This window comes from Chiloscyllium plagiosum, unplaced genomic scaffold (genome assembly GCF_037043375.1).
Source record: "Chiloscyllium plagiosum isolate Xiang-an unplaced genomic scaffold, Cpla_swu_hap1 HiC_scaffold_13, whole genome shotgun sequence".
Taxonomy (NCBI): Eukaryota; Metazoa; Chordata; class Chondrichthyes; order Orectolobiformes; family Hemiscylliidae; genus Chiloscyllium; species Chiloscyllium plagiosum.
Window position 1 is genome coordinate 21029228 of NW_028270151.1, and position 24299 is coordinate 21053526.

At 40.7% G+C, this 24299-nt stretch overlaps 1 protein-coding gene and 1 long non-coding RNA gene across 3 annotated transcripts in view; one reads left to right on the forward strand and one right to left on the reverse strand.

The window, feature by feature from the left end:
• Positions 1 to 24299, forward strand: part of phc3a (polyhomeotic homolog 3a) — a 116030-nt gene that overhangs the window by 20368 nt on the left and 71363 nt on the right. For both annotated transcript variants that reach the window (XM_043702646.2, XM_043702647.2), the window contains exon 2: positions 11740 to 11922. In XM_043702646.2, the coding sequence (XP_043558581.2) occupies positions 11806 to 11922 (117 nt within the window). In that variant the 5' untranslated portion in view covers positions 11740 to 11805. The remainder of the gene's footprint in view (positions 1 to 11739; positions 11923 to 24299) is intronic.
• LOC148148265 (uncharacterized) overlaps positions 15730 to 24299 on the reverse strand; it is a 41115-nt gene continuing 32545 nt past the window's right edge. Inside the window, exon 3 of the long non-coding RNA XR_015759112.1 lies at positions 15730 to 16506. This is a non-coding gene — a long non-coding RNA (uncharacterized LOC148148265). The remainder of the gene's footprint in view (positions 16507 to 24299) is intronic.

Sequence of the window (24299 nt, forward strand, 5' to 3'; positions counted from 1 at the left end):
TCAAAAATTGACTTTATTCATAAAAATATTTAAAGATTCTGTACAGTCTTCACATATTGAGAACAAACAATATGGAACTTGATTCTCTCGACATTTCCTTGAATCCCAAGGCATTTCTTTCTTATGCAAGATACTATTTACATATGTTTGAGGCAAGAGAAGGATTCAATAACTGAAGTCACTATGAACAAACTTTTTTTTTTACATTTCAAAAATATACTTTATTCATAAAAAATATTTTTGTATACATAGTTACAAATGCAGCTTGGTTTGTAAAGTAGCATATCAAGGAAACAAACATTTGACTCTATCTAAACAAACCAAAAACATCTCTTCCACATACAAGATTATGTTTACATACATGAGTCACTAGGAGTGTCCAATAACTGAGTGGAGCTCCACTGAACTTCAGCCGGAAAACCTCAGGCTATAGTCTTTCCCCACTGCACCTTGGTAGCAGCTGCCCCAAGCTTTAGTGCATCCCTCAGTACTGAGGTTCAACTAACTTTGGTATTTTGAAGGATGGGACTGGCCTCCTTGACGTGGAAGTAATTGGACCATTCCATATCACCTGTCCATTGTGGAGAAATTTGCAAAGAAAAACACTTTGATCACAAGTCCATCAGAGAGTAGTCAGCTTCCTTGAGACCCTGTGAGTAAAGGAGAGAATAGTTCCTCTCACGTGGTTCACTGAACAGACTGCCAAAGTAATTTGGCAGAATGCCTCACCACCAGAACTTTGCAACAAGCACCAAAACATCGCTTGGCTAGTGGTAAGAAGGGCACTACTCGTGAGATCCTTCATGTATACCTGGTCAGTCTGAACCACCATTTTCTGCCCTCGAAGCAGCTTTTGGGGGGGGGGGGGGGCTAGAGACTGTCGCACATCTTCTTCTGGAATGTGCCTTTGCAAAGGTCAGTGTGAACACAACTGCAACAGAGTGAGATAAAAAACTGAGTGGGTTATTGACTATGCTGTTGGAAATTTGGTGCAAAGGGGGACAATGACACTTTAAAATAACATTAACTGCAAATGATAAACTGTCCAGTGTAAGAAGTAAATGGGAGATGTTAAAGCCTGTGGATCAAGAGGCCTACCTTCAGTGGAGTTATGTCACAAACTATAGTGAGTGCAGGAAAAGCAGCTGATTGGTAGGATCAGTGAATATTTTTAGACATAGAGTGGTACAGCATAGAAGTGGACCCTTTGGTCCAACTCGTCCATGCTGACCAGGTATCTTAAATTAATCTAATTCTACTTGCCGACATTTGACCCATATCCATCTAAATTGTTCCTATTCATATACCGATCCAGATGTCTTTCAACTGTTGGCATTTTACCAACCACTACCACTTCCTCTGGCAGCTCATTTCATATATGCACCACCCTCTGTGTTAAAAAGTTTCCCTTAGGTCCTTTTCCTCTCTCACCTTAAACCTATGCCCTCTAGTTTTAGACTCCCCGCGCTAGGGAAAAGACTTTGCCTTTCACCCTATCTATGGATGTAGGTTTGCTCGCTGAGCTGAGAGGCTCATTTTCAGACATTTCATCACCATACTAGGTAACATCTTCAGTGTGCCTCCGGACGAAGCACTGCTGCTGCATTTATATGTTTGGATTTCCTTGGGTTGGTGATGTCATTTCCAAAGGTGATGTCATTTCCAACGGTGATGTCATTTCCTGTTCTTTTTCTCTGAGGGTGGTAAATGGGGTCCAGGTCAATGCGTTTGTTGATAGAGTTCTGGTTGGAATACTATGTTTCTAGGATTTCTCATGCGTGCCTCCATTTGGCTTGTCCTAGCATAGATGTGTTGTCCCAGTCAAAGTGGTGTCCTTCCTTATCTGTATGTAAGGATACTGGTGAGAGAGGGTCATGTTGTTTTGTGGTTAGTTGAAGTTCATGTATCCTGGTGGCTAGTTTTCTGCCTGTTTGTCCAATATAGTGTTTGTTACAGTTCATGCAAACTATCGTCAGGAGGCTCACTGAAGATGTTAACTAGTATGGTGACAAAATGTCTGGAAATGAACCTTCCAGCTCAGTGAGCAAACCTACATCCAGAACCTCAACCTGAGCTACAAATATTCTCAAAACTTGCTCACCCTATCTATGCCCCGCATGACATTAAAAACCTCTATAAGGCCACTTCTCACCCTCTGACACTCCAGGGAAATTAGCAGAAGTCTATTCAGCCTCTCCCCACAGCTCAAACTCTCTGACCCTGGCAACATCCTTGTAAATCTTCTCTGAACCCTTCCAAGTTTCACAACAGGTCTTTTAAATAAAACTAAGGACTTTAGTTGGTGTTTAAGTCTCCAGTATGTTTCCTCCTTTTTTCTAAAAAAAATGCTTAAATATTAGATTCATACTGGTGACTCTTTTTCTTTTATTATTCTTTTCCCATCTAAAATTCCATCCCATATTTTGGTCTCTTCATTGAAGTAAAATGTTGAGGCCCAAGCACTGATCCTTCCAGCACATCACTTGTTACATCTTGCTAATGGGAAAATTACCAATTTATAGCTGCTCTCTGCTTTCTGTTAGTTAGCAACTTTTCTGTCCATGCTAATATGTCACCTCCTACTTACATCATGAGATTTGTTTTCTATAATAACTTTTAATGTGGCACTTACCAGATTGTCTTCTACCAGTTCCCCTTTATGTAAAGCACGTTATTTTTTCAAAGAACTCCAATAAATTGGTCAAAAATGTTTGCTTTTTACAAATGTTAGGAATTTGGGTTCCCTTTGAAACTGAGTTATTTTAGTATTCTATATTTAGTATTTCCTGTGTAGCATGAGACTCATTGAACTGTTACAGTCATAAGTAGCCTTCTGCAAAGGTAAACAAATTATTTATCAGGCAACATATTACTCTATTGTGAATGTAATGTTTTGGAATATAAGAAGTCATTGTTCTTGGAAGGAATAAAATCTAACCTTCAAATAGAGGTGGGCACAGGGATAAAGATCATCCTGATATTATGAATGACTGCCCATGGTCATTGGCTCAGAGATTTTAGACAGGTGATTGGGCACAGCATCGGTTGCCAGTGCTAAAATAAGGATATTGAAAAGAATGGGGGAAGAGAGAATGAGAGGATCCAGGGGAATGAGCCACCCAACTTATTACAGATGCTTTGTCTATAGATAAAGAACCTTTTAATTTAATTTTTATTATTTCTGTTCCCTGCAATGATCTTCTTCATTAGCGTGCATTTTTTGTTAAAATCTTTGCCCTTCTCTTGGCATTACCACAGTGCTAAAATATACCAGTGATTGACCATTTCTAAATCTCCCTTCACAAAAGCCCTTGCTCCACTTTACCTACAGCTCTAATTGTACTGTTGGTCACTGGTCTGGAACTGAGGTTTCTTTAAGCTCCAGAGCTTCACCAGAAAGCTTAGCAATGCCCATTGCAAAAGTGGGCGATATAAGTTCACCTTCAATGGATAATCATCTAGAATTACTCTAGTTTCCTGATTAAAAGGAACCAGCAGGTATATAGCACTGAGTCTAACAGTCTGAATTCCAGAAACTATTATTTCTGTTACAATACACTGCTCTAAACCTGTAGTTTTTTTTTCAGCTAACCACTTTTGGTGTCTTAAGGTGTTTTCCCGTCTCTAACAGTCTGCTGTCTTGGGGAAAGGTAATTTGCTATAGGTTGAGCCTATCTAGCAATCAATGAAAGAGGATACACTACTGTAGAGTATGTACAAAAGATGCGTTTTTTTAACAGAGGTTTAGGTATTGCAGCAACAATACATATACATTTGGTGAGATATACTTACGAATACATAAGAAAACTGATACAGATACCTCTACTTCCTTGGAAAGCTAGAGTAGATCTCCTTATCTCCTACCACAGACTGAGTGAAATTAGTATAATGGATTGAACATATTAGCTAGTTTTGACAAGATTTGTAGCTCAGGTTGAGGTTCTGGATGTAAGTTTGCTCGCTGAGCTGGAAAGTTCGTTTTCTGACATTTCATCACTATACTAGGTAACATCTTCAGTGAGCCTCCGGTGAAGCACTGGTGGTATGGCCTGCTTTTAATTTATGTGTTTAAGTTTCCTTCGGTTGGTGATGTCATTTCTGGTGGTGATGAAATTTCCAGTTCTTTTCCTCAGGGGAGGGTAAATGGGATCCAATCAGTGTGTTTGTTGATAGAGTTCTGGTTGGAGTGTCATGCTTCTAGGAATTGTCGTGCATGTCTCTGTTTGGCTTGTCCTCGGATGGATGTGTTGTCCCAGTCGAAGTGGTGTCCTTCCTCATCTGTATGTAAAGATAATAGTGAGAGAGTGTCATGTCTTTGTGAGGAAGGACACCACTTTGACTGGGACAACACATCCATTCTAGGGCAAGCCAAACAGAGACATGTGCAAGAATTCCTAGAAGCATGGCACTCCAACAGGAACGCTATGAACAAACACATTGACTTGGATTCCATTTGCCACCCTCTCAGGAAATGACATCACCATGAGAAATGGCATCACCACAGGGAATGCCATCACCAACCCAAGGAAACGTAAACATGTAAATAAAAAGAGGGTCATACCACCAAAAAGGGACACTGGAGGCACACTGATGATGTTACCTAGTATGGTGACAAAACATCTGAAAATGAACCTTCCAGCTCAGCGAGCAACCTTACATCCAGGATGGAACATATGTTACATGAACATTAACCTTATGTATCAAGAACAACTAACGGTGCAAAAAGATTATCTGCTGTTTCCTAATTTCTTTTGTCTAATACTTTAAAATAATATAAATCATATCTATTCCACAAATTAAGGAACTTGATTGGTTAATTTTTTACTTTTTGTAAATTATAGAAAATCCCACAATGACCAGAAAATCTGTTTTATTGTGTTGGTTGCATTTATGTATACTTAGGAAGAACTGAGAAGAATGCTCCAGCTGTTCTTCAAAACAGTTTAGTAGGAGCTTTTACTGTCACATTAGATGACAGATTTTCGATTCAAAAGACAGCATCTGTAACAGGAGAGCACTTCCTCAGCATTGGTGCACTTATTTAGATTTTGTACTGAAATCCCTGGGGAGATCTCAAGCTCACAATCTTCAAGAGGTGTGACAGCTGCCAGGTGGGTTCCAGTTGACAGGATTCTAATATGAGAAAGGATATGACAAGGTGGAATCCTGAGTGATTTATTTCTTCTCTTCTTGACCCAAGACCTCTCCTGTCACCAACACTGGCCGAGACCACTTAACACTAGTAATAATCGATCATTACCTAGGTTCAGCTTGGACACTAGATCCAGTGCCCATAATTACCTCATGATTCTCAACCCTCAAAACAGTGTGCCCAATAGCCAGAATACTTTCCATGCACAGGATATTTTGAAAACTGAGAAATAAATGAAAAGCAGAAGATAGATTTTGCATTTTTATAAGTCAAAACTTTTTATTTGTTTGACCTGCCCCATTTAAGCTTCCAAGACGTTGCTCAGCCATTTAATTTTGAATGATTTGGAAATAGGCAAAATGGTGAAGCAGTGCTGGTTGCCCTCTTCTTTTACCCCCCCCCCCCCAACTGTAAAATTGTGGTTGACTTCAATCCCACCTCGAGACACAGAGATTTTGAGTAACTTTCTGGAATAGGTACATCTCTGCTTTCCAAGCTGTCACTTAGGTGATATTTCTGCCATTAGCCACCCTTTCAGTTAATTCCTTTCCAGGCATTAATCCTATGTGCAGAGAAATAATTTGCAGTGTTTTTCTCAAACTTGCCCTTCACAGCTGTGTACCTGTGCACTCTTGGCTGTATCAAAGACAGCCAAATTGTGTGGCAGGCAGTATCAGTCATATTCTATTGAGAAAGAGTTTATTATACAGATGGGAAACAGCGCCATCAGCACAACTCATCCTTGTCGTCCAAACTAATCGCGTTTTTCTGTGTTTGGCCCATATCCTTCTAAACCTTTCTTATTTACCTGTCCAAATATCTTTTAGATGTTGTAATTGTATCCATCTCTACAACTTCCTTTGGCAGCTAGTTCCATATATGCACCACCCTTTGTATGGAAAAGTTGTATCTCAGGGCTCTTTCAAATCTTTCCTCTCTCACCTTAAACCTATGTCCTCTAGTTTTGGCCTCCCTACCCTGGGGAAAATAACTTGACTATTCATCTTATCTATACCCCTCATGATTTTATAAAATCTCTATAAGGTCACCCCACAGCCTTCTACGCTCCAGGGAAAGAAGCCCCAATCAATCCAGCTTTTCCTTATAACTCAAATCGCCCATCCTTGTCACAGTACTCCAAATGTGGCCTTACCAATGTCTTGTACAGCTGTAACATGATGTCCCAATTCCTGTAGTCAGTACTCTGACTGATGAAGGCAAGCGTGCCCAAATGGCTTCTTCCCCACCCTGTCTACCTGTGATGCCATTTTCAAGGGACTATGTATCTGAACCTATAGGTCTCTTTTTGACAACACTCCCTTGGACCCTACCATTAACTGTGTAAGTCCTGCTCTGGTTTGTCTAATCAAAATGCAACATCTTGCATTTATTTGTAATGAACTCCACCTGCCATTTCTTTGCTCTCTGGCCTAGTTGATCATGCTCCTATTGTACTCTTAAATAGCTTTCTTCACTATACCACAATTTTGATTTCATCCAAACATTTTCTAACCATTCTTTCTATATTCTAATCCAGATCATTTATATAAATGATGAACAACAATGGACCCAGCACCATTCCTTGTGGCACACCGCACATCACAGGCCTCCAGTCTGAACAACAGGCCTCCAGTCTGAACAACAATCCTCTACCATCACCCTGTGTCTCGTGCCGTGAAGCCAATTTTGTATCCAACTGGCTAGCTCTCCCTAGATCCCATATGATCTAACTTTACTAACAATTCTACCATGTGGGACCTTGTCGAAGTCCATATGTGATGTGGAGGTGCCAGTGTTCGACTGGGGTGGACAAATTTAAAAATCATACAACACAAGGTTATAGTCCAACAGGTTTATTTGAAAGTACAAGCTTTTAGAGTGCTGCTCCTTTGTCAGGTAGCTAGTGGGGCAGGTAGATAGGACACAGATTTTATAAGTAAAAGATCAAAGTGTCATACAACTAGGCAGCACGGTGGCTCAGTGGTTAGCACTGCTGCCTCAGACTACCAGGGTCCCAGGTTCGATTCCAGCCTCGGGTGACTGTTTGTGTGGAGTTTACACATTCTCCCCGTGTCTGCGTGGGTTTCCTCCGGGTGCTCCAGTTTCCTCCCACAGTCCAAAGATGTGCAGGTCAATTGGCCATGCTAAATTGCCCGTAGTGTTAGGTGCATTAGTCAGAGGGAAATGGGTCTGGGTGGGTTACTCTTCGGAGGTTCGGTGTGGACTGTTTGGGCCATAGGGCCTTTTTCCATTCTGTAGGGTATCTAATCTAATCTAAAAAAACTGATGCAATGTATTAGACAAATCTAGATGGCTGTTAAGTCTTTCATCACTTAGAATGGGGATGCAGATTTCGATTGATTAATATGTAAATCCTACAATTTCTTCAAGTCACAGCCCTGAGATAACTTAAGGCTTTATCAGTGGATAAAGAAAGGTGACATCTCAGTTCAAACAATGCACCAAAGGTGAGGTTACAATCTGTCTGTTTCATAACCTGGAGTCAGACTGGTTTTATTTCCAATGTAGGAATTTATAAAATGTCACATTGACTGACTGTCTATAGATTAATGTGTCTGCAAATGCAAATTCACCCCATAGACCTTTATGTGTGTGTGTGAGAGAGAGGCGGTGCCCCGAGAGCGTGTACATCCCCACAACTCCATTGGACTATATCCAAGTGTTATATGATGTGTACTGGGGTCCATCTAGCCAACATCTAACACCCTCCCTTCATCTATCATTTTCGCCACCCCTCCAAACACCTCAATCAACTTGCTGAGACATGATCTCCCATGAACAAAGCCATGCTGACTCCCCCAAATCAGTCCTTGCCTTTCCAAATGTATGTATTTCCACTTTCTCATAATCCCAACAAAATACCCAGTACTGACGTTAGGGTCACAGGTCTCTAGTTCCCTGACCTTTCCTTGCAACCTTTCTTAAATGAAGCCACAACATTAGTCACCTTCCAGTTTTCCAGCATCTCACCCGTGGCTGTCAATGATATACATATCTCTTCCAAGTCCCCCCGCAATTTCTTCCCAGCTTCCCATAATGTTCCAGTGATCGGATCTCAGTGATATATCTGCCTTTATGGATTTTAAGACCTCCAGTACCTCTTCTAAATGTGGACTCTTCAAGGCACCACTGTTTATTTCCCTGAATTCCCTGGCTTCCGTAGCTTTCTCCGCAATAAATACTGAAGAGAAATATTTGTTTAGAATCTCGCCCATCTCCGGTGACTCCACACATAGGTGATCCTGTTGGGTCTTTAAGGGGTCCTATTCTCTCCAAAGTTAGTCTTTTGCTCTAAATATACTGGTATAATCTCTTTGGATTCTACTTTACTCTATCTGCCAAAGTTTTTTGCCCTCCTGATTTCCCTCTGAAGTGTACTCTTATCCGCCCTATACTCCTCCTTCATTTGATCCCAGGCATCCCTTAATCTCCCCAATCAACTTTTGAAACTTCCTGTGTAATACCATCAAAATTGGTAGTACATCTGCCAACCTAGTGGGGGATGAATGCTATTTTCAAAGCAGACATTCTCCACGTGCCATCTGATAGTATTTTCTAAGGATGTTGATGCTGTGACAAAAAGTACAATATCTTGATTGTTGTTTCCATTTGTCTTCCTGGGCAGGTGGAAATAGGAACAGTTACAGAATACTAATGTAATTCAGAAAGAGTAGTTTAACCAGAGGCAAAAGTTATCACACCTGAGCATGCTGGGCAACGTAGCTATATATTTTTATGAGTAAATAAACAGATTTAAGGGATTTTGTCACATGGATTTGGCACTGCTGTCTGTGTGCAGACTACAGCTGAGATCAGATGAGCAGTAAAACCCTGGCCAGCTTTCGAAAAGGATTCAAGAGATGCACAGATGTGGTGTTTTCTCATGCTTGGAATCCCCTCAGCCATGTCCAGAGAAAAATCAGACACCAGAATGTAAATTAATGTCCAGTGCACTAATTTGGATTACTGGTTTTGCCATTATCACTATAACTCTCTATGAGACCTTTCTCTGTCTTCAATTCCTGATTTCCAAAGGTGTGACCAGTGGTTGTACCTTAAGCTGTCTAGGGCCTGAAGTTTGGAATTCCTTTCCCAAACCTCTCCATAGTATTCTTCCCTCCTTAAAGCTTTTGGTCACCCGTGGTGGTGATGATGGTGGCTTAATGGTAACACCTTGTGATAGTTCTGCTGTGTTAAGTGTGCAATATGCCAGTTGTTGTATTGAAATCAGTGCAAAATTTGTCATTATCCATACCCACATCCCCGCATCCAGCAAAACATAATTCAAGCCAACAATAGAAGAGTTGAGCACACAGACTATACAAATTTCAAATCAGCCATAAATCATCAATCACCTCACCGGTATGAATCCCAAAGGATGAATTGGAGAGACTGGAGGAGCTAGGCTTGTTCTCCCAAGAACAGAGAAGACTCAGTGAATATTGTACAGAAGGAGACAAAGTCATTTGAAAAGTTGCACTCAAATTTAGAGAAACTGAAAAGATTTGGTAAACAGAAAAGAGATCTAAATAATTGGCAAAAGCATGAGAGGGTTGGACCGAAGGGTCTGTTTCCGTGCTGTACATCTCTATGACTCTGAGAGACTAATTGAAGGAAAACAAATGCAGTGAGTGCTGTGTTTTAGAATAGACTGTCGTTTTTGTAGTATTTCACATAGTGTGGGCATCACCATCTAGGCCAGCACTCAATGCCCATCCTAATTGAAAAGATTGTGGTGAACAGCCTTTGAATCACTGCAGCTTGTTTGGGTAGGTACACCCATGATGCTGTTAGAGAGTATTTCAACCTCCTGACAGTGAAGAGATGGTACGTGGTTCCAAATAAGGATATTGAGTGGCTTGGAGGAGAACTTGCAGGTAATTATGTTCCATCTATCCGCTGCTCTTGTTCCTCTAGGTTCAGCTTCGAATCAGTGCTAACCAGATTCTTTATTGTGGGAAAATGGTCGTTGCCTGGCATTTGCATGGCACAAATGTTACTTATCACTTACTGGTCCTGGTCATTCTGTGTACACATACGGACTGCTTCAGCATCTGTGGACTTGTGACTGGTCTTCTTAATGTATGATAGAGGGAAGGTCATTGATGAAACAGTTGATAATGGTTGGGCCTAGGAACTGTGAGCCTGTCAGGATGGTAGTAGGAACTCAAAAATTATTTCAAAGTGAATTGGATAAATACTTAAGGAATAAATGTGAAAGAGCAGGGGAATGGACTAATTGGGTAGCACCACTAAGGTGTTGGTACTGTTATGATGGGCCCCTTTTATGTTGCTTTCATTCTGTAATTCCTTTACATCTACAGTTAAACCTTTTGATTGCTGAGATTAGAACCAGGGATATGGAGGATGGTATCTGCGGATTGTTCCAATGTGTTAATTCCCAGATAATTTTCTTAATGTTTATTTTCACTAAAATGGAGAAGTTAATGATGAATTGTTAAACTTGTTTTCGAAGTCTACCGATCAGGTAGTTTCTATACACCACATTTGTCATACAAATGACATGGATCCAGAAACTCATTGGCAGTGGTAAAGAGGTTCTGTGTGTCAGCTTGTAAAAATGTTCTGGCGCACAGCTTTTCACAGTGTGATAATGAACTCCAGTAAATCATCACTGTTTTTTTTGCTGCACTTAATTATCACTGTCTGGGTCCATTCCAAAAACCAGGGAATAGTTCCAAGTTCTAAGCTGTTCCTGACTTCGCTCCAAACTCGCAATACTTCAGCTGGTCTTCTGAAATATACTGGATTGACAAAACATAAGAGCTAGGCATGGGAGTAGGCTGCTCAAACGTGCTTTGTCATGCAGTAGTATCATGGCAACTCAACTTGTTTTCCTGTCAGACCTCATTATCCCCTGATTCTTTTAGGATCCCAAAGCCCATCAATCTCAGTCTTGAATATACTCAGTAACAGCATTGGCAGCTCACTGAAAGGAAATTCAAAAGTTTCACAACCCTTTGACTAAAGAAATATCTTCTCATTCTCAGTCCTTAAGTGGATGAGCCCGGAATTCTAGAAAATCTGGACTTCCGAAATCTCTAATCTCGAGTGCAACCGAGGGAGAAACTGTCTCTCGGCATCGGCCCTATCAAGCCTTCTTGAAATATTGTATGTTTCAATGACAATGAACCATTGTATGCTCTAGTATTGGTTAAGTATATGGAAAACTCACTTGGTATAGGAAATTTACAGAGCAATGAACATGATCAGTATGAGTGAAATATGTCTGGTCATAAGATCATAATCATTCTGATTTGATGAACAGCTATCTAAATATTGTGTGACAATGTCAAATGCATGAAAGAAATCAGCAACCCATTTTACAATGTCTGATTTTTATTTCCATGGAAGGCACAGGTGGCAAGGTTGAATTGCCTGAAAAAGATAGGGTTTTTGATAACATATTGTTCTTTGAGAGTGATTTCAGTGGAAAGGGCAGCCGGTTATCACCATTTAGATGTAGCTGGATGTCCACAATTCCCCCTTGTCAGTGAAGATGGTGAGGAATGTACGTAAATTGTCCCCATTTTGCTATCTTTCAGCTTTGAAGCCTCGCATCTCTGAAATTTGTAACTAATGTGCTGATTGAAGCTGTGCAGTGACCAGCCATGGAAAATGACCAAAGTACAACAACATCAACCACTACGACAACAATCAGCACGTCGCCCAGGACACAGGCACCACAAATATCTGTCTACAGCAGCTCTGACAGACAAGCTGTTCAAGTATGTAGCTGTGATATTGTTTGGTCTAAATGATTCTACTGCAAACGTCCTGATTTGTGCACAGTGAGATTACAACTGAGATGGAGGTCACAGGAGAGGCAAAGCTTTATATAGAATTTATGTTGCATATGTGGACTAAATATACACTGCATGGACTATATTTTTTGTTTGCTGAGTTGATTAGAAGCATATCCATATAATTATAGTGCCCAGTTACACAGCAACCACCATCTACCTTCAGCAAAAACCTTCTGCCATGCAATGAAGTAGTAACATCTGTTTTTGACTTGGGGTCATATTCTTCCAGTTATACGTTTCCAAGTTTCGTTAGCTGCATAACATGGACAAAGAGAGAAAGAACTTGCATTTCTGTAGTGCATTTCATGTCCCAGAGTGTTTTAAGACCTTTGAAATATGGTCACTGACATGAAACAGGGAACACAGCAAGCTCCCATAAACTGTATCAAGATAATTAGACAGATAATCTGGTATTACTGATTGTGTTTGAAAGATGAATGTCGCCCATAGCATTGGGAAGAATTCCTCTTGTTTTCTTTAAACTAATCCCACCCAGTCTTTTTACATCAGTCACCATCCAGATGGAAATATATTGTGTCACTGGGTCAAAATCTTGCAACTCCCTCTCTAACACCATCGTAGATGTGCCCAGAACAAATGGATTAGAGTGGTTTAAGGGGGCAGTTCACCACCACCCTCTCAAAGGCATCCAGAAATGGGTAATAAATATGCCCACATTCCATGAGTGATTTATTTCTAAATCAGCTGAAAAGACATACAAGCTCTTGGTTATAAAATCTTGTCTCAAAGGCACTCCTGACACTCAGCCCACCCTCAGTTTTGCATTGGGTACATTAGCCTGGATTTCTTGTTCAGTCACTGTAGGGGAGCCTGATCCTTCTGACCTAAAGGGCATACCACTTATATAACCACAGTTGACAACTGGATAATGGGATATAGTTAGAAATAACCATAACCAGGGCAGACCCTTCATTTTTTTAATGCCAGTAATTTCTGAGCGTGGAGGAATGGTGTGACAGGCTCCCTTGGTATCAGTTGCTTTATAAACATTTTAAGTTACTAGTTTCCATCTTCCCCTGGAGTTTGTTATTTGAGTCCAGTTTTTGTATTAGCGAAGTTATTTCCACAGCAACTAAGTTATAAACCAATCTGTACCAGTGGGAATGTATGTACAGTTTGTGTGGGTGTACTTTTTAATATTTACAGTCTTTCCAGGATTATAGAGCAGGTTTTAGGTCCAGAAATAACAAAGGTTCCAAATTTGCCACATTCATCAGTCCTTTTCATATTAGGTTGGGGATGGTTTAGGGAGAATTCTTTGTTAATGCTGTGGTTAGTAATATTGTGATTATAACTAAACATTACTTTGAGAGAGAACATGTATCATCTTGAGATTTTTGTTTGCTCTTGATGAGAGCTGTTTTCAGTTATTTCCCATGGATACAATTAGTTGATCTTCAAGTGAAGACCTACATTCAAATGTCTGAAAATTCAGAATTTTTTTTTCTCTCTAGTTTGAAGGAAACAAGTTATTGAGTTCAACGGGTTATTGAGAGATCTGTTTTATTCTCAGTGACCAGAGCTAAGACACGTGATCTAATGGAAAGGCAGAACAGGTTCAAGTGGTCGAATAGCCTCCTCCTGTTCCTAGTCTTTTAATCCTTAAATGCCCGTGAAGTTCATTACTTTTTTCTAGTTGAGAACAGGGTTGAAGGTCAACATTAATGGCTAGAACAGGTCATTTTAGGCCTGAATTTCAATAATTACGATTTGGAGGAGCCGGTGTTGGACTGAGGTAGACAAAGTTAAAAATCACACAACAACAGGTTTATTTGGAAGCACTAGCTTTCGAAGCGCTGCTTCTTCATCGGGAGATTGTGGAACAGGACCATAAGAGACAGAATTTAGAGCAAAAGATTACAGTGTCGTGCAGCTGAAATGATATGTTGAACAAACCTAGACTGTTAAGTCTTTCATCTTTTAGAATGAGTTTGCTGGTTTTGGTTCTTTAATATGTAAATCCCAGAACTTCTTTTAAGTCACATTCTCAGGATAACTTAAGGTTTTAGAACAAAAGGTGACATCTCAGCTCAGATGATGCATTAAAGGTGTAAGGTTAGAATCTGTCTGTATCCCAGTCTTGAATCAGACTGGTTCTATTTCCAAAGTGGAATTTACAAAATATTACATGGATTGACTGCCTGCAGGTTCTGCATTTTTTGAGCAAACTAGAATATATCTGCAAATGTAATTCTGCAAATACAAATTCACCCAATAAACTTATATGTGTGTGCGCATGCAGGAGAGAGAGAGAGACAGACAGACAGACAGAGTAAGTATGTGCATGTGAGAGAGTGTGTATTTGCGTGTATACAAACTTGGTAAAGTTTGTGTGCAAGTGTGATGGAGTATAAGTCTGTGAAAGTGTGCATGCATGGGTGTGAGTGGGGGTAGGGTGTATGTGTATTCGTATGAGAGAGAGCTTGTATATGAGAGAGGATCTGCGTGCATATGTAAAAGTGCATGTGTGTGTGTGAGTGAAAGAGAGTGTACAGTGCAGTGGGGTCACCTGTAGTGTGACATGAATCCAAGGTCCCAGTTGAGGCCATCCTCATGGATACAGAACTTGGCTATCAGCCTCTGCTCATTGTTGCCTGTCCCAATGTCCACCTTGGAGGATAGTCACCCGAAGGTCCGAGGCCAAATGCCCTGACTGCTGAAGTGTTCCCCAGTGTTGAGTGATTTTTAATTTTTTTAATAATTGCACAGCATACATATCGGATCCTGTAAGGATGCAACAATTATGAATGACTGACCAAATAAATCTTTGATTGGGAAATGCTCCATGATTGACGTAGTACGATGAGTTATATCATTGTCGTTCTTTGAAGGTGGTATATTGAGAGTAGTGAGTGAAGCAGATAGAATCTTGGTCTTCGTAAGTAGGGGTGCTGAGTGAAAAAACAGAAAAGTTGTGCTGAACCTTTTCAAAGCTCTGGCGACGGCCCAACTAAAGTATTATGTCTAGGTCTAGTCACCACCTGGAAATTTGTGGAAGTCCTTGAGAGGTTGAAGAGAGGATTTACCAGAATGGTTCATAGGCTGGAGAGCTGTTTGTTTCAGGGTGGGATTGAAAAGGCCCAAGCTGTTCTCATGGAGCGAAAGAGATTGAAGAGAACTTTGATAGATGGATATAAGATTATGACAGGCTTAGATAAAGTAGACAAGAGAAAAACTCTTGTCGTCGTAGACGATACAGATTTAAGATTTTGGGCAAAAGATGCAGGTGGTATTTGAAGAACAACTTATTTACAAAACAAGTGGCAATGACTTGGATCCCATGAGGGTAGTGGAAATGGAGAGGATGAATGATATTAAAAGGAATTTCATGAGCATTTGAGGGAAATAAGCTTGCATGTCCATGAGACTGAGAGAAAGAATGTGGCTGATTGGATTACACCACATGGAGCAAGCACATGCCCAATGGATCAGAAAACCTTTTGGTATTCTGTAAGTGACTCTGTGACTGTCATGTTTAGGTAGCAGCAAACTTACACATATACATGGGAAATGAGAGAAGAGTTTGCCCATTGAGCCTGCTCCAACATTCAGCATCATCATGGTTGATCTTCGGCTTCACTCCACTTGCCTGCATAGTCTTAATATGTTTGGATTCCCTAAGAAGCCAGCTATCTTCCCTATCCTAGCCTTAAATTTACTCCATAACTGCCTAGATTAGAAAATTCAAAAGTTTCACAACACTCAAAGTACTCAAACCTTTATTTCAAAAATCTGCAAGTTATTCACAATTCTACATTAACTTACTTTAACATTTCTAACATACGTATCTGTGCTGAAACATTGTCCTGACAAAGCTGGAGGTTCAGTTCTTTGAGGAGCTTAACACTACTGTCAACAGAATTCCTAAGACAAGACCACTTTTACTGTGGATTTCACTGCAAGGGTGGACATGGATCATGGTGCATGGCTGCTTGACCTCAGTTATGTCCTATGAAAAATAAATGAACATGGGCAGAGACTACAAGCTTTGCTGCTACCTTGAGCTTTATGTAACAGATTCAGAACAAATTGTGCCACAAGGTTTTGTTACGGACCAGATACAACCCCCTTAAAATATTTTAAGAAGATAGTCCAGACCCTCACATTTTCTAATTTTACAGGCAAACGTGAAGCGCCATGTTCCAGATACAATGAGACTGGTCAAACTATTCAACGTTAAACAAGAACACAATTTATATAAACACTATAGTTAAAATACAAACAGAAGAAATTGGAGTAACAAACGCAATTGGAAAGCTTAACTGAACAATAGATGCAATAATTATACTAATTAACTGTTCCAATATAGTAACATCCCATTAACCTTTGGAAAAAAGGCAAATTCAGACACAGATTCTAACATGCAGTTCTTCAATCCAGGAACAAAAACAAATCGAGAAAATTCAGAGAGAGTAGCGGACAGGAGACATCTACTGAAGTTTCCAACTTGTTGAGACCCCAGCAGCTTCTGATGCTTCTGAAGAACTGAAACCCAGAAAATCAAAAGCCTGAAATCTGAGAGCTTGCCACACCCATGCATTAAAAAAATTCCCAAGACCTCCCAAGCTATTTACTCAAGTGGTCTTAACTGCCCCTTTGCACCTCTAGTTCAATCTTTCTGTCTTAAAAGAAGCCTCAAAATAAAGTTTCTAACATAATTATCTGTGCTGAAACATTGTCCTGACAGAGCTGGAGGTCATCACAATTTCCTGGAGACATCCATGACTAAACATTGGCATCGGCTGGACTTTCCAAACCCATAACCACTGCCATCTGGAAGGGCTGATGGAAACACCACCACCTGCAACTTCCCCTCCAAACCACTCACCATTCTCGAAATTCATCACCATTGCTTCAGTGTCAATGGGTCAAGATCCTGAGATTGTGGGTCTATGTACAACAAATAGATTGCAGGAGTTCAGGAAGCTAGCTCATGATTCACCTTCTCAAGGGCAATTGAGGATGAGCAATAAGCCTTGGCCCAGCCAGCCATGATCACCTCCCATAAATGAATTTTTTAAAAAAGCATTAGCATCCCTTACCTTTCAGGGCAGGGTTGGCTGAGAATCACTCACTGAAAGAATAATGTTACATACTCATGTGGTATTGGAAGGGTTCAGAGGAAACTCATGCAGGGGGTAAGCTTTGCCAGAGAGATTCTGTTAACATCCTTTCAACACCTGCAGCTGCCAATTACATACTGCAATCGAGTTCCCTGCCCGGTCTGCTCAAGGACAAGACTTTTCATTCAAAGCAGAAATGTTTCAATGAATCAATGTGAGCTGTTCTTCAATTAACATCCTTGCCTTGAAAAAACAGACTATCCAGCATTCCCATTCAAAGTGCAGAAGAAACACAAATCAAACTTGAAGAAACCATCTACAGTGCCCATTTTCAACATTTGGGAAGCAAGAGCAGAAAGCACTAATTATTTTGGGGCTAACATCACTATAATGTGACTTGCCATTCGAGCTGAATGATCCACACTCATTAATTACAAGAGAGATCAAGAAGAGAAGACTCTAAGTGCACTATGAGATGCTCAACATAACGTCCAACAGACTGCTAGGCCCTGTGCAAGTAACTACTGGTTACAACTCGGCCAGAATATCCAGATGTCCTTAGGCACAGAGAGTGCTATGATTGGGAACAAAAAGGCAACAGGTCTATCAGTAAAGAAAAGAACAGCATTGAAAGCAAAGGTCATTAGCAGTCGCAGAATTAACTGGAGACATGGGTGGAACATTGACTAGAGTTGGTCTCCAAAAGAACACAATCTCTGGGGAAGTTCTGGACACCATAGAAAACCTGCCTGTTGTGGTAGAGCTGGATGTCCAACCCTCAGAGGAGTTCAGTGAAACTATTGACTCATCTGCCACAGGCAAAACTCTGAGTGCTGATTATGTACTGCCTGAATTCATCAAGCAGAGGAAACTAACACTCCTTCACAGATTTGCAGTTTGAATGATGAGCTCATTGAATGCTATCATAACTAATCGGGAAGAGTCAATATGGTTTCACTAATGTTTCGCTAATTTATTGTCATTCTTTGAAGGAGTAATACACTGGATAAAAAGGGATTCTGTAAATGTATTATACTTGACTTTCCAGAAGGTATTCGATGAGGTACCACATCAAAGGGTATTGTGGAAAATAAAAGCTCATAGTGTAAGGAGAATGATACTAGCATGGATAAGCTTGCAAGCAAAAAACTGAGAGTATGCATAAATGGGTCTTTCATTGATTAGCAGGATGTGAGTAATGGCATCATGCCGGGATCTGTGATGGGGCCTGTGATGACTTAGATGAGGAAGCAAAGGCTTGGTAACTAAATTTGCACACAACACCAAGATGGGTAAGAAGGTGTATTGTGAAGAAGGCATAAGGAAGCTGCAAATGCCTAGAGATAGGTTGGGTGTGTAGACAATAATTTGGCCGATGGAGTATAATGTAGGAAAATGTGAGTTATTCAATTTGGTAGGAAGGATAAAAATAGCAATGTATAAAGTGTACAGTTTAACTGCACAATTCAATATTTTTAAAACAGAGGTGGATCCAGGATTATAAGAGTAGACAGGAACAATCATGATAATTTTGAATGGTGAAGCAGGCTCAAGGAGCTAACTAGTCTACTTATCGAGTCATAGTCATAGAGATGTACAGCACTGAAACAGACCCTTTGGTCCAACCCATCCATGCCAATCAGATATCCCAACCCAATCTAGTCCCACCTGCCAGCACCTGGCCAATATCCCTCCAAACCCTTCCTTCCTATTCATATACCCATCCAAATGCCTTTTAAATGTTGCAATTGTACTAGCCTCACCACTTCCTCAAGCAGCTCATTCCATATACATACCACCCTCTGCGTGAAAAAGTTGCCCCTTAGGTCTCTTTTATATCTTTTCTCCTCTCACCCTAAAGCTATGCCCTCCAGTTCTGGACTCTCCCACCCCAGGGAAAAGACTTTGTCTATTTATCCTATCCATGTCCCTCATAATTTTGTAAACCTCCTTAAGGCCACCCCGAGCCTCCAACGCTCTAGGGAAAACAGCCCCAGCCTGTTCAGCTCCTACCCATAGCTCAAATCCTCCAACCTTGGCAACATCCTTGTAAATCTCCTCTGAACCCCTTCAAGTTTCGCAACAAGTTTCCGATAGGAAGGAGACTCCTGTTTTGTATGTTTGCATCTGTATAAGCTTCTTTGTCTCTGCTGGAGGAGTGGGGCAGTGCTCCAGGAAGTGTGGGATACAAAGATTGTTACTCTGTACAAGAAAAAGGTGACTGCAATGATTGCAATAACTATCGAAGCATCATTCCCTGCTAAACATCATGAGAAAAGTATTTTGCCAGTGTTCACATCAGTATTTGTCAGAATGCAAATCCGGGATTAATGCTTTTATCTCAAAATCCAGTTTCTACAGTGGAACAACCTTCTTAATTTTGAAACAGAAAGAGAGATGATATGACTGTGTACTGTCTTCATTAGTTACATGGAGATATTTGACTATGTGAGCACAGCATTCTATGTAAGCTGCTGGAGAAAATTGGCTGCTCGCCAAAGATTCCAAGCACGATGTCCATGACCACTAGATGAATCAGATCAGCTATTATCTGATATCATCAGAATCTTTTGACATTTGCAGTTGGATCAAACAGGATTTTATCCTAACATCAACAGTCTTTTGTAACTGCACAAGATAACTGCTAAGTAAGATAAGAGCCCATTTTCTTAGGGGCAAGATAGTGGCATGGATAGAGAATTGACTGACTGGCAGAGGGCAGAGAGGAGGGATAAAGGACTCTTTTTCAGGATGGCAGCCAGTGACTAGTGGAGTTCCATATGTGTCAATGTTGGGACCACAACTATTCATTTTGCATAACAATGATGTGGATTAAGGAACTGAGGCCATTGTTGCAAAGTTTGCAGATGACATGAAGATACGTGGAGAGGCAGGTAACATTTGGAAGCAGGGAGGCTGCAGGTGAACTTGAACAGACTAGTCTCATGCAACTGATGCGATATTTTGAATCTAGGTTTGTTCAATATATCGTATCAGTTGTATGAAATAATGATCTTTTGCTATAAATTCTGTGTCTTATGATCCTGCCTCACTAGTTGCTTGATGAAGGAGCAGTGCTCTGAAAGTTAGTACTTGCAAATAACCTGTTGGACTATAACCTGGTGTTGTGTGATTTTTAGCTCCGTGACATTGGCTTACAGTGCTGAGATGTGGACAATATAGGCTAAGCAGAAGAAAAGACTGCACAATGCCCACCTACACTGTCTCAGCATCTCTTGGGTGGACAAAGTCACCAACCTAAAGATCCAAGAGTTTGTGAATTCCAACAATATACACTCATTGTAAGCCAGAGATGCATGCATTGACTTGGTCATGTTAATCAGATGATAGAGATGGACAGAAATCAGCAGCTACGGTATTGCTCTCTCCCAGGACCCTAACCTGAGCACAGCGAGCCCTGTAGAGTCTTGGGCTAAGATTTATGCCCTGTCCTAGGCTCTGTCAGCTCAAAAGCCTTGTGTGATGAACTGGCTACTGGATTAGACTTGCTGGACATGTGTACCTCCACTACAAGGACACCTGCAAGAAAGATATGGAGGTGGCAGACATTGACACAGGCAACTGGGAAATAATTCCAGTGGCCATGACATGTGCTGGCTGATGGTTTGGAAGTATTGGATTAGGTCAAGGGGAAAATAAAGGCCGGTGAATCCTTCAGCTGCAGCATACATGACTGACTTGAATGTTATAGTGTGGCTCCTGAGTTGCGCCATGTGATATGTAACACAGAGCAGACCACCAAAGCCCTAGCTATCTGCCAAGATATGGATATGAGAATAAGCAAGAATTATTCATCCTATTATAAAAGTTTACTGTGGACTTTTGTTGCAAATTCCTGCTATTTATTGAATGAAAAAGTCAAATGAGTGGTGCTATATTATCAGAATGTGGCGATGCTAACTGGGATTATGAATTAAAATCTCTTTTTAGAATTGGAGAATGCCAGCATAGGATAAAATTGCATTGGTATTCCAATGTAGAAGAATGCTGTATGCTATTCCCACAAAGGACAATGCTAGTTTTTATTTCCCTATTTCTTTCTATTTCAGATGTGAACCTTACTGATGCAGGAACAAAACTTCAGATATGCCCCTAAACTTTACCATGGCATTTTGCTTCATGCCAAAGGATTGCTGTGCCTTGTCTGAGTTGTTTTAATGAATTGGGGTAGAAAATACGTTTTCAGGCAGCAGTCAAAAATTTATCTCACTTTCTTCTGAAGTAGAAATTTAATGTTCCCTGAAAGTAAAATGCGAATAAGCATAATATGACAAGCAGCTGATGGCTGTGCGATTGATTAACTTTGAAAAAAATTGCTCTGCTTGTTTCCATCACAGCTGTGATGAGACGAGTCTCTATGGCAAAGGGTTGCTGCTGCTAACGACGTAGGTTTCTGTTTGATATTCAATAACAAACTTCCATTTTTGTCTGAGATCAAGCAGGCAATAACTACAAGAACCTTAGGGTATTTGCACACCTTCCGAGGTGGAAGTCTATTGTTTGTGAAATTCGCCTTTGAAGGGGTGATGAGAATTGAACCAAAATAAGAATAAAATGAAGGTGATTTGCAAGTTTTTTGATAGCGGCTGAAATATTGAAAGATCAGTATCTATTTGCTTCATCATCTTAAAAATGGTGCGTGTTTTCTTTGCTTATTCCTCCAGTAGTACAATTGCTGTTGCTATCTTCTGTACAAGAGCAGGTACATCAGTCAGATTGCATTTGCATCATTCTCAGGGTCGAATTGATATGCAGCTCTATGTGATTGTAGACAGTCATCTTCGCCACAAACATTGGTGTTTATTTTGTACCTTGTTTGCACAGTCTGGCTGTCAACCACCACTAGCATCATCAGCGTTTGTTAAAAATATTACTTTATTCATTCACAGGAAATGGTCAAATCTGACAAGGCCTGGATTTATTGCCCGTTCCTGTTTGCCCATAAGATCAGTGTGCTCCTTCCTAGATACATGCCACCATATAACATGCCACTTATTTTGCAGTTTATGGGCTGCTGTGGAACCTTAGCGCACACTTCAATGTAGTTCATTATATGTGAAGTGTTCAGACCATATGTCCTTCCTTGCCTTGGAGAGGTGGCTTTCTGTGCCTGGGTCTTGTGATGAAATGTAATTGAGATGGGTAAGGTTGACAAATGATTTGATACAGAAACAAGAAATAGTGGCAGGCAAGTTCAGAAAAAGGGTGCTTAAAAGCAATGCTGTTCAGGCCTACATTAAATGCAGGGAATGGGTCTGGGTGGGTTGCGCTTCGGCGGGTCGGTGTGGACTTGTTGGGCCGAAGGGCCTGTTTCCACATTGTAAGTAATCTAATCTAATTAGGTTTAGGACAATGTGTCTGTGTCATGCAGGCCACAGGGACAGATTTAGCAAACTTGAAACAAACTTAGCTAGGTACCTTGCTTACTGCAGGAAATGTACAAGAGAACCAGCAATCACGCACTCCGCTAACTCCACCAACTCCACCCTTGGTCTAGTATCTGTAATTTCTTGCACTCCAAATGTTGATAGCCTCCTCTCTGTGGCCACCTCTAATAACAGAACCAGTTTGGCAAGGCTTCGTAGTCCCAATAGCATATCAGGAAGGCAAACAGCCAACTTAGTAGTTCCCATGGGAATGATCCTAGGCATGGTGAAATGAGGAACAGGAAATACACTCTTAGTTTGTTAATCTGTGCTCCCCCAAAATTATGCCATCAAACACTCTATCTTTGAATGAGTACATGCTGTAATTCCCACCTTGGAACAAATTGCCATTATGTGTGAGAGTGTTGATTCATTGTAGGTCCTCAAAGAGAGCTGGTCAGGTAATATATCAAATGCAGAACATTTTAATATTTCGGTAAATTTATGGAATAGTGGTTCCAGGCATAATGGTCTCGCAGTTTTACTTGATTTCCACTAAAGGTTGAAAAGGAATTTTCATTCATACCCACATGGTAGACTGGTTAGTAAAGGTTAGATCACATGGGATCCAGAGGAAGCTAGCCAATTGGATATAAAATTGGCTTGAAGGTAGGAGACAAAAGGTGATGGTGGAAAGTTGCTTTTGGAACTGGAGGCCTGGCCAGTGATGTGCCACAAGGATTGATGCTGGGTTCACTGTTTTTCCCCATTTATTTAAATGATTTGAATATGAACATAGGAGGCATGGTTAGTAAGTTTGCAGATGACACCAAAATAAGTAGTATAGTGGACACTAAAGAAGATTATCTCACTACAACTGGACTTGGATCAGATGGGTCAATGGACTATGGAGTGGCAGATGGAGTTTCATTTCGAGAGATGTGGGGTGTTGCATTTTGGAAAGTCAAACCAGGGCAAGACTTAGAGTCATACTCATAGTCACAGAACTGTACAGCATGGAAACAGACCCTTCAGTTCAACTCATCCATTATGATCAGATATCCTGAATTAATCTAGTCCCATTTGGCCCATATACCCATCTAGATGTCTTTTAAATATTGTAATTATACCAGCCTCCAACACTTCCTCTGTCAGCTCATTTCATACATGCACCACTCTCTCTGTGAAAAAATTGCCCCTTAGGTCCCTTTTAAATCTTTGCCCTCTCACTTTAAACCGATGCCCCCTAGATCTGGACTCTCTCACCCAGATGAATAGACATAGAACATAGAAGAATACAGCGCAGTACAGGCCCTTTGGCCCTCGATGTTGCGCCGATCCAAGCCCACCTAACCTACACTAGCCCACTATCCTCCATATGCCTATCCAATGGCCGCTTAAATGCCCATAAAGAGGGAGAGTCCACCACTGCTACTAGACCTTGGCTATTCCTCTGCCTCAGACCAGCACTGTACTGCTTTCTGTACTGGGTCCTCATGTTTCAACTTCTGCTTGTAAGCTAGGAAGAAGAACACAGCATTGTGATCTGAGTTTCAAAAGTGGGGTATGGGTCGTTGGGCATCTTTGGTTGTGTGGTAATGGTCAAGGATGTTTGGCCCCCTGGTGGGACAGGTGACATATTGATGGTAATTTGGTAGCCTTTGAATATCCCTTAGAGCTGTCATTTAAAAGATTTTTGCAAACATTTCTTTGCATTAGCAAATATTAAAAGATCTACATCAAGACTGTCATAATAGCTTTAAAAATGGAGACAGATGAATGTTTCTGTGACATTCCAAACACACCTTCACTTGTGCAACATTAGGTT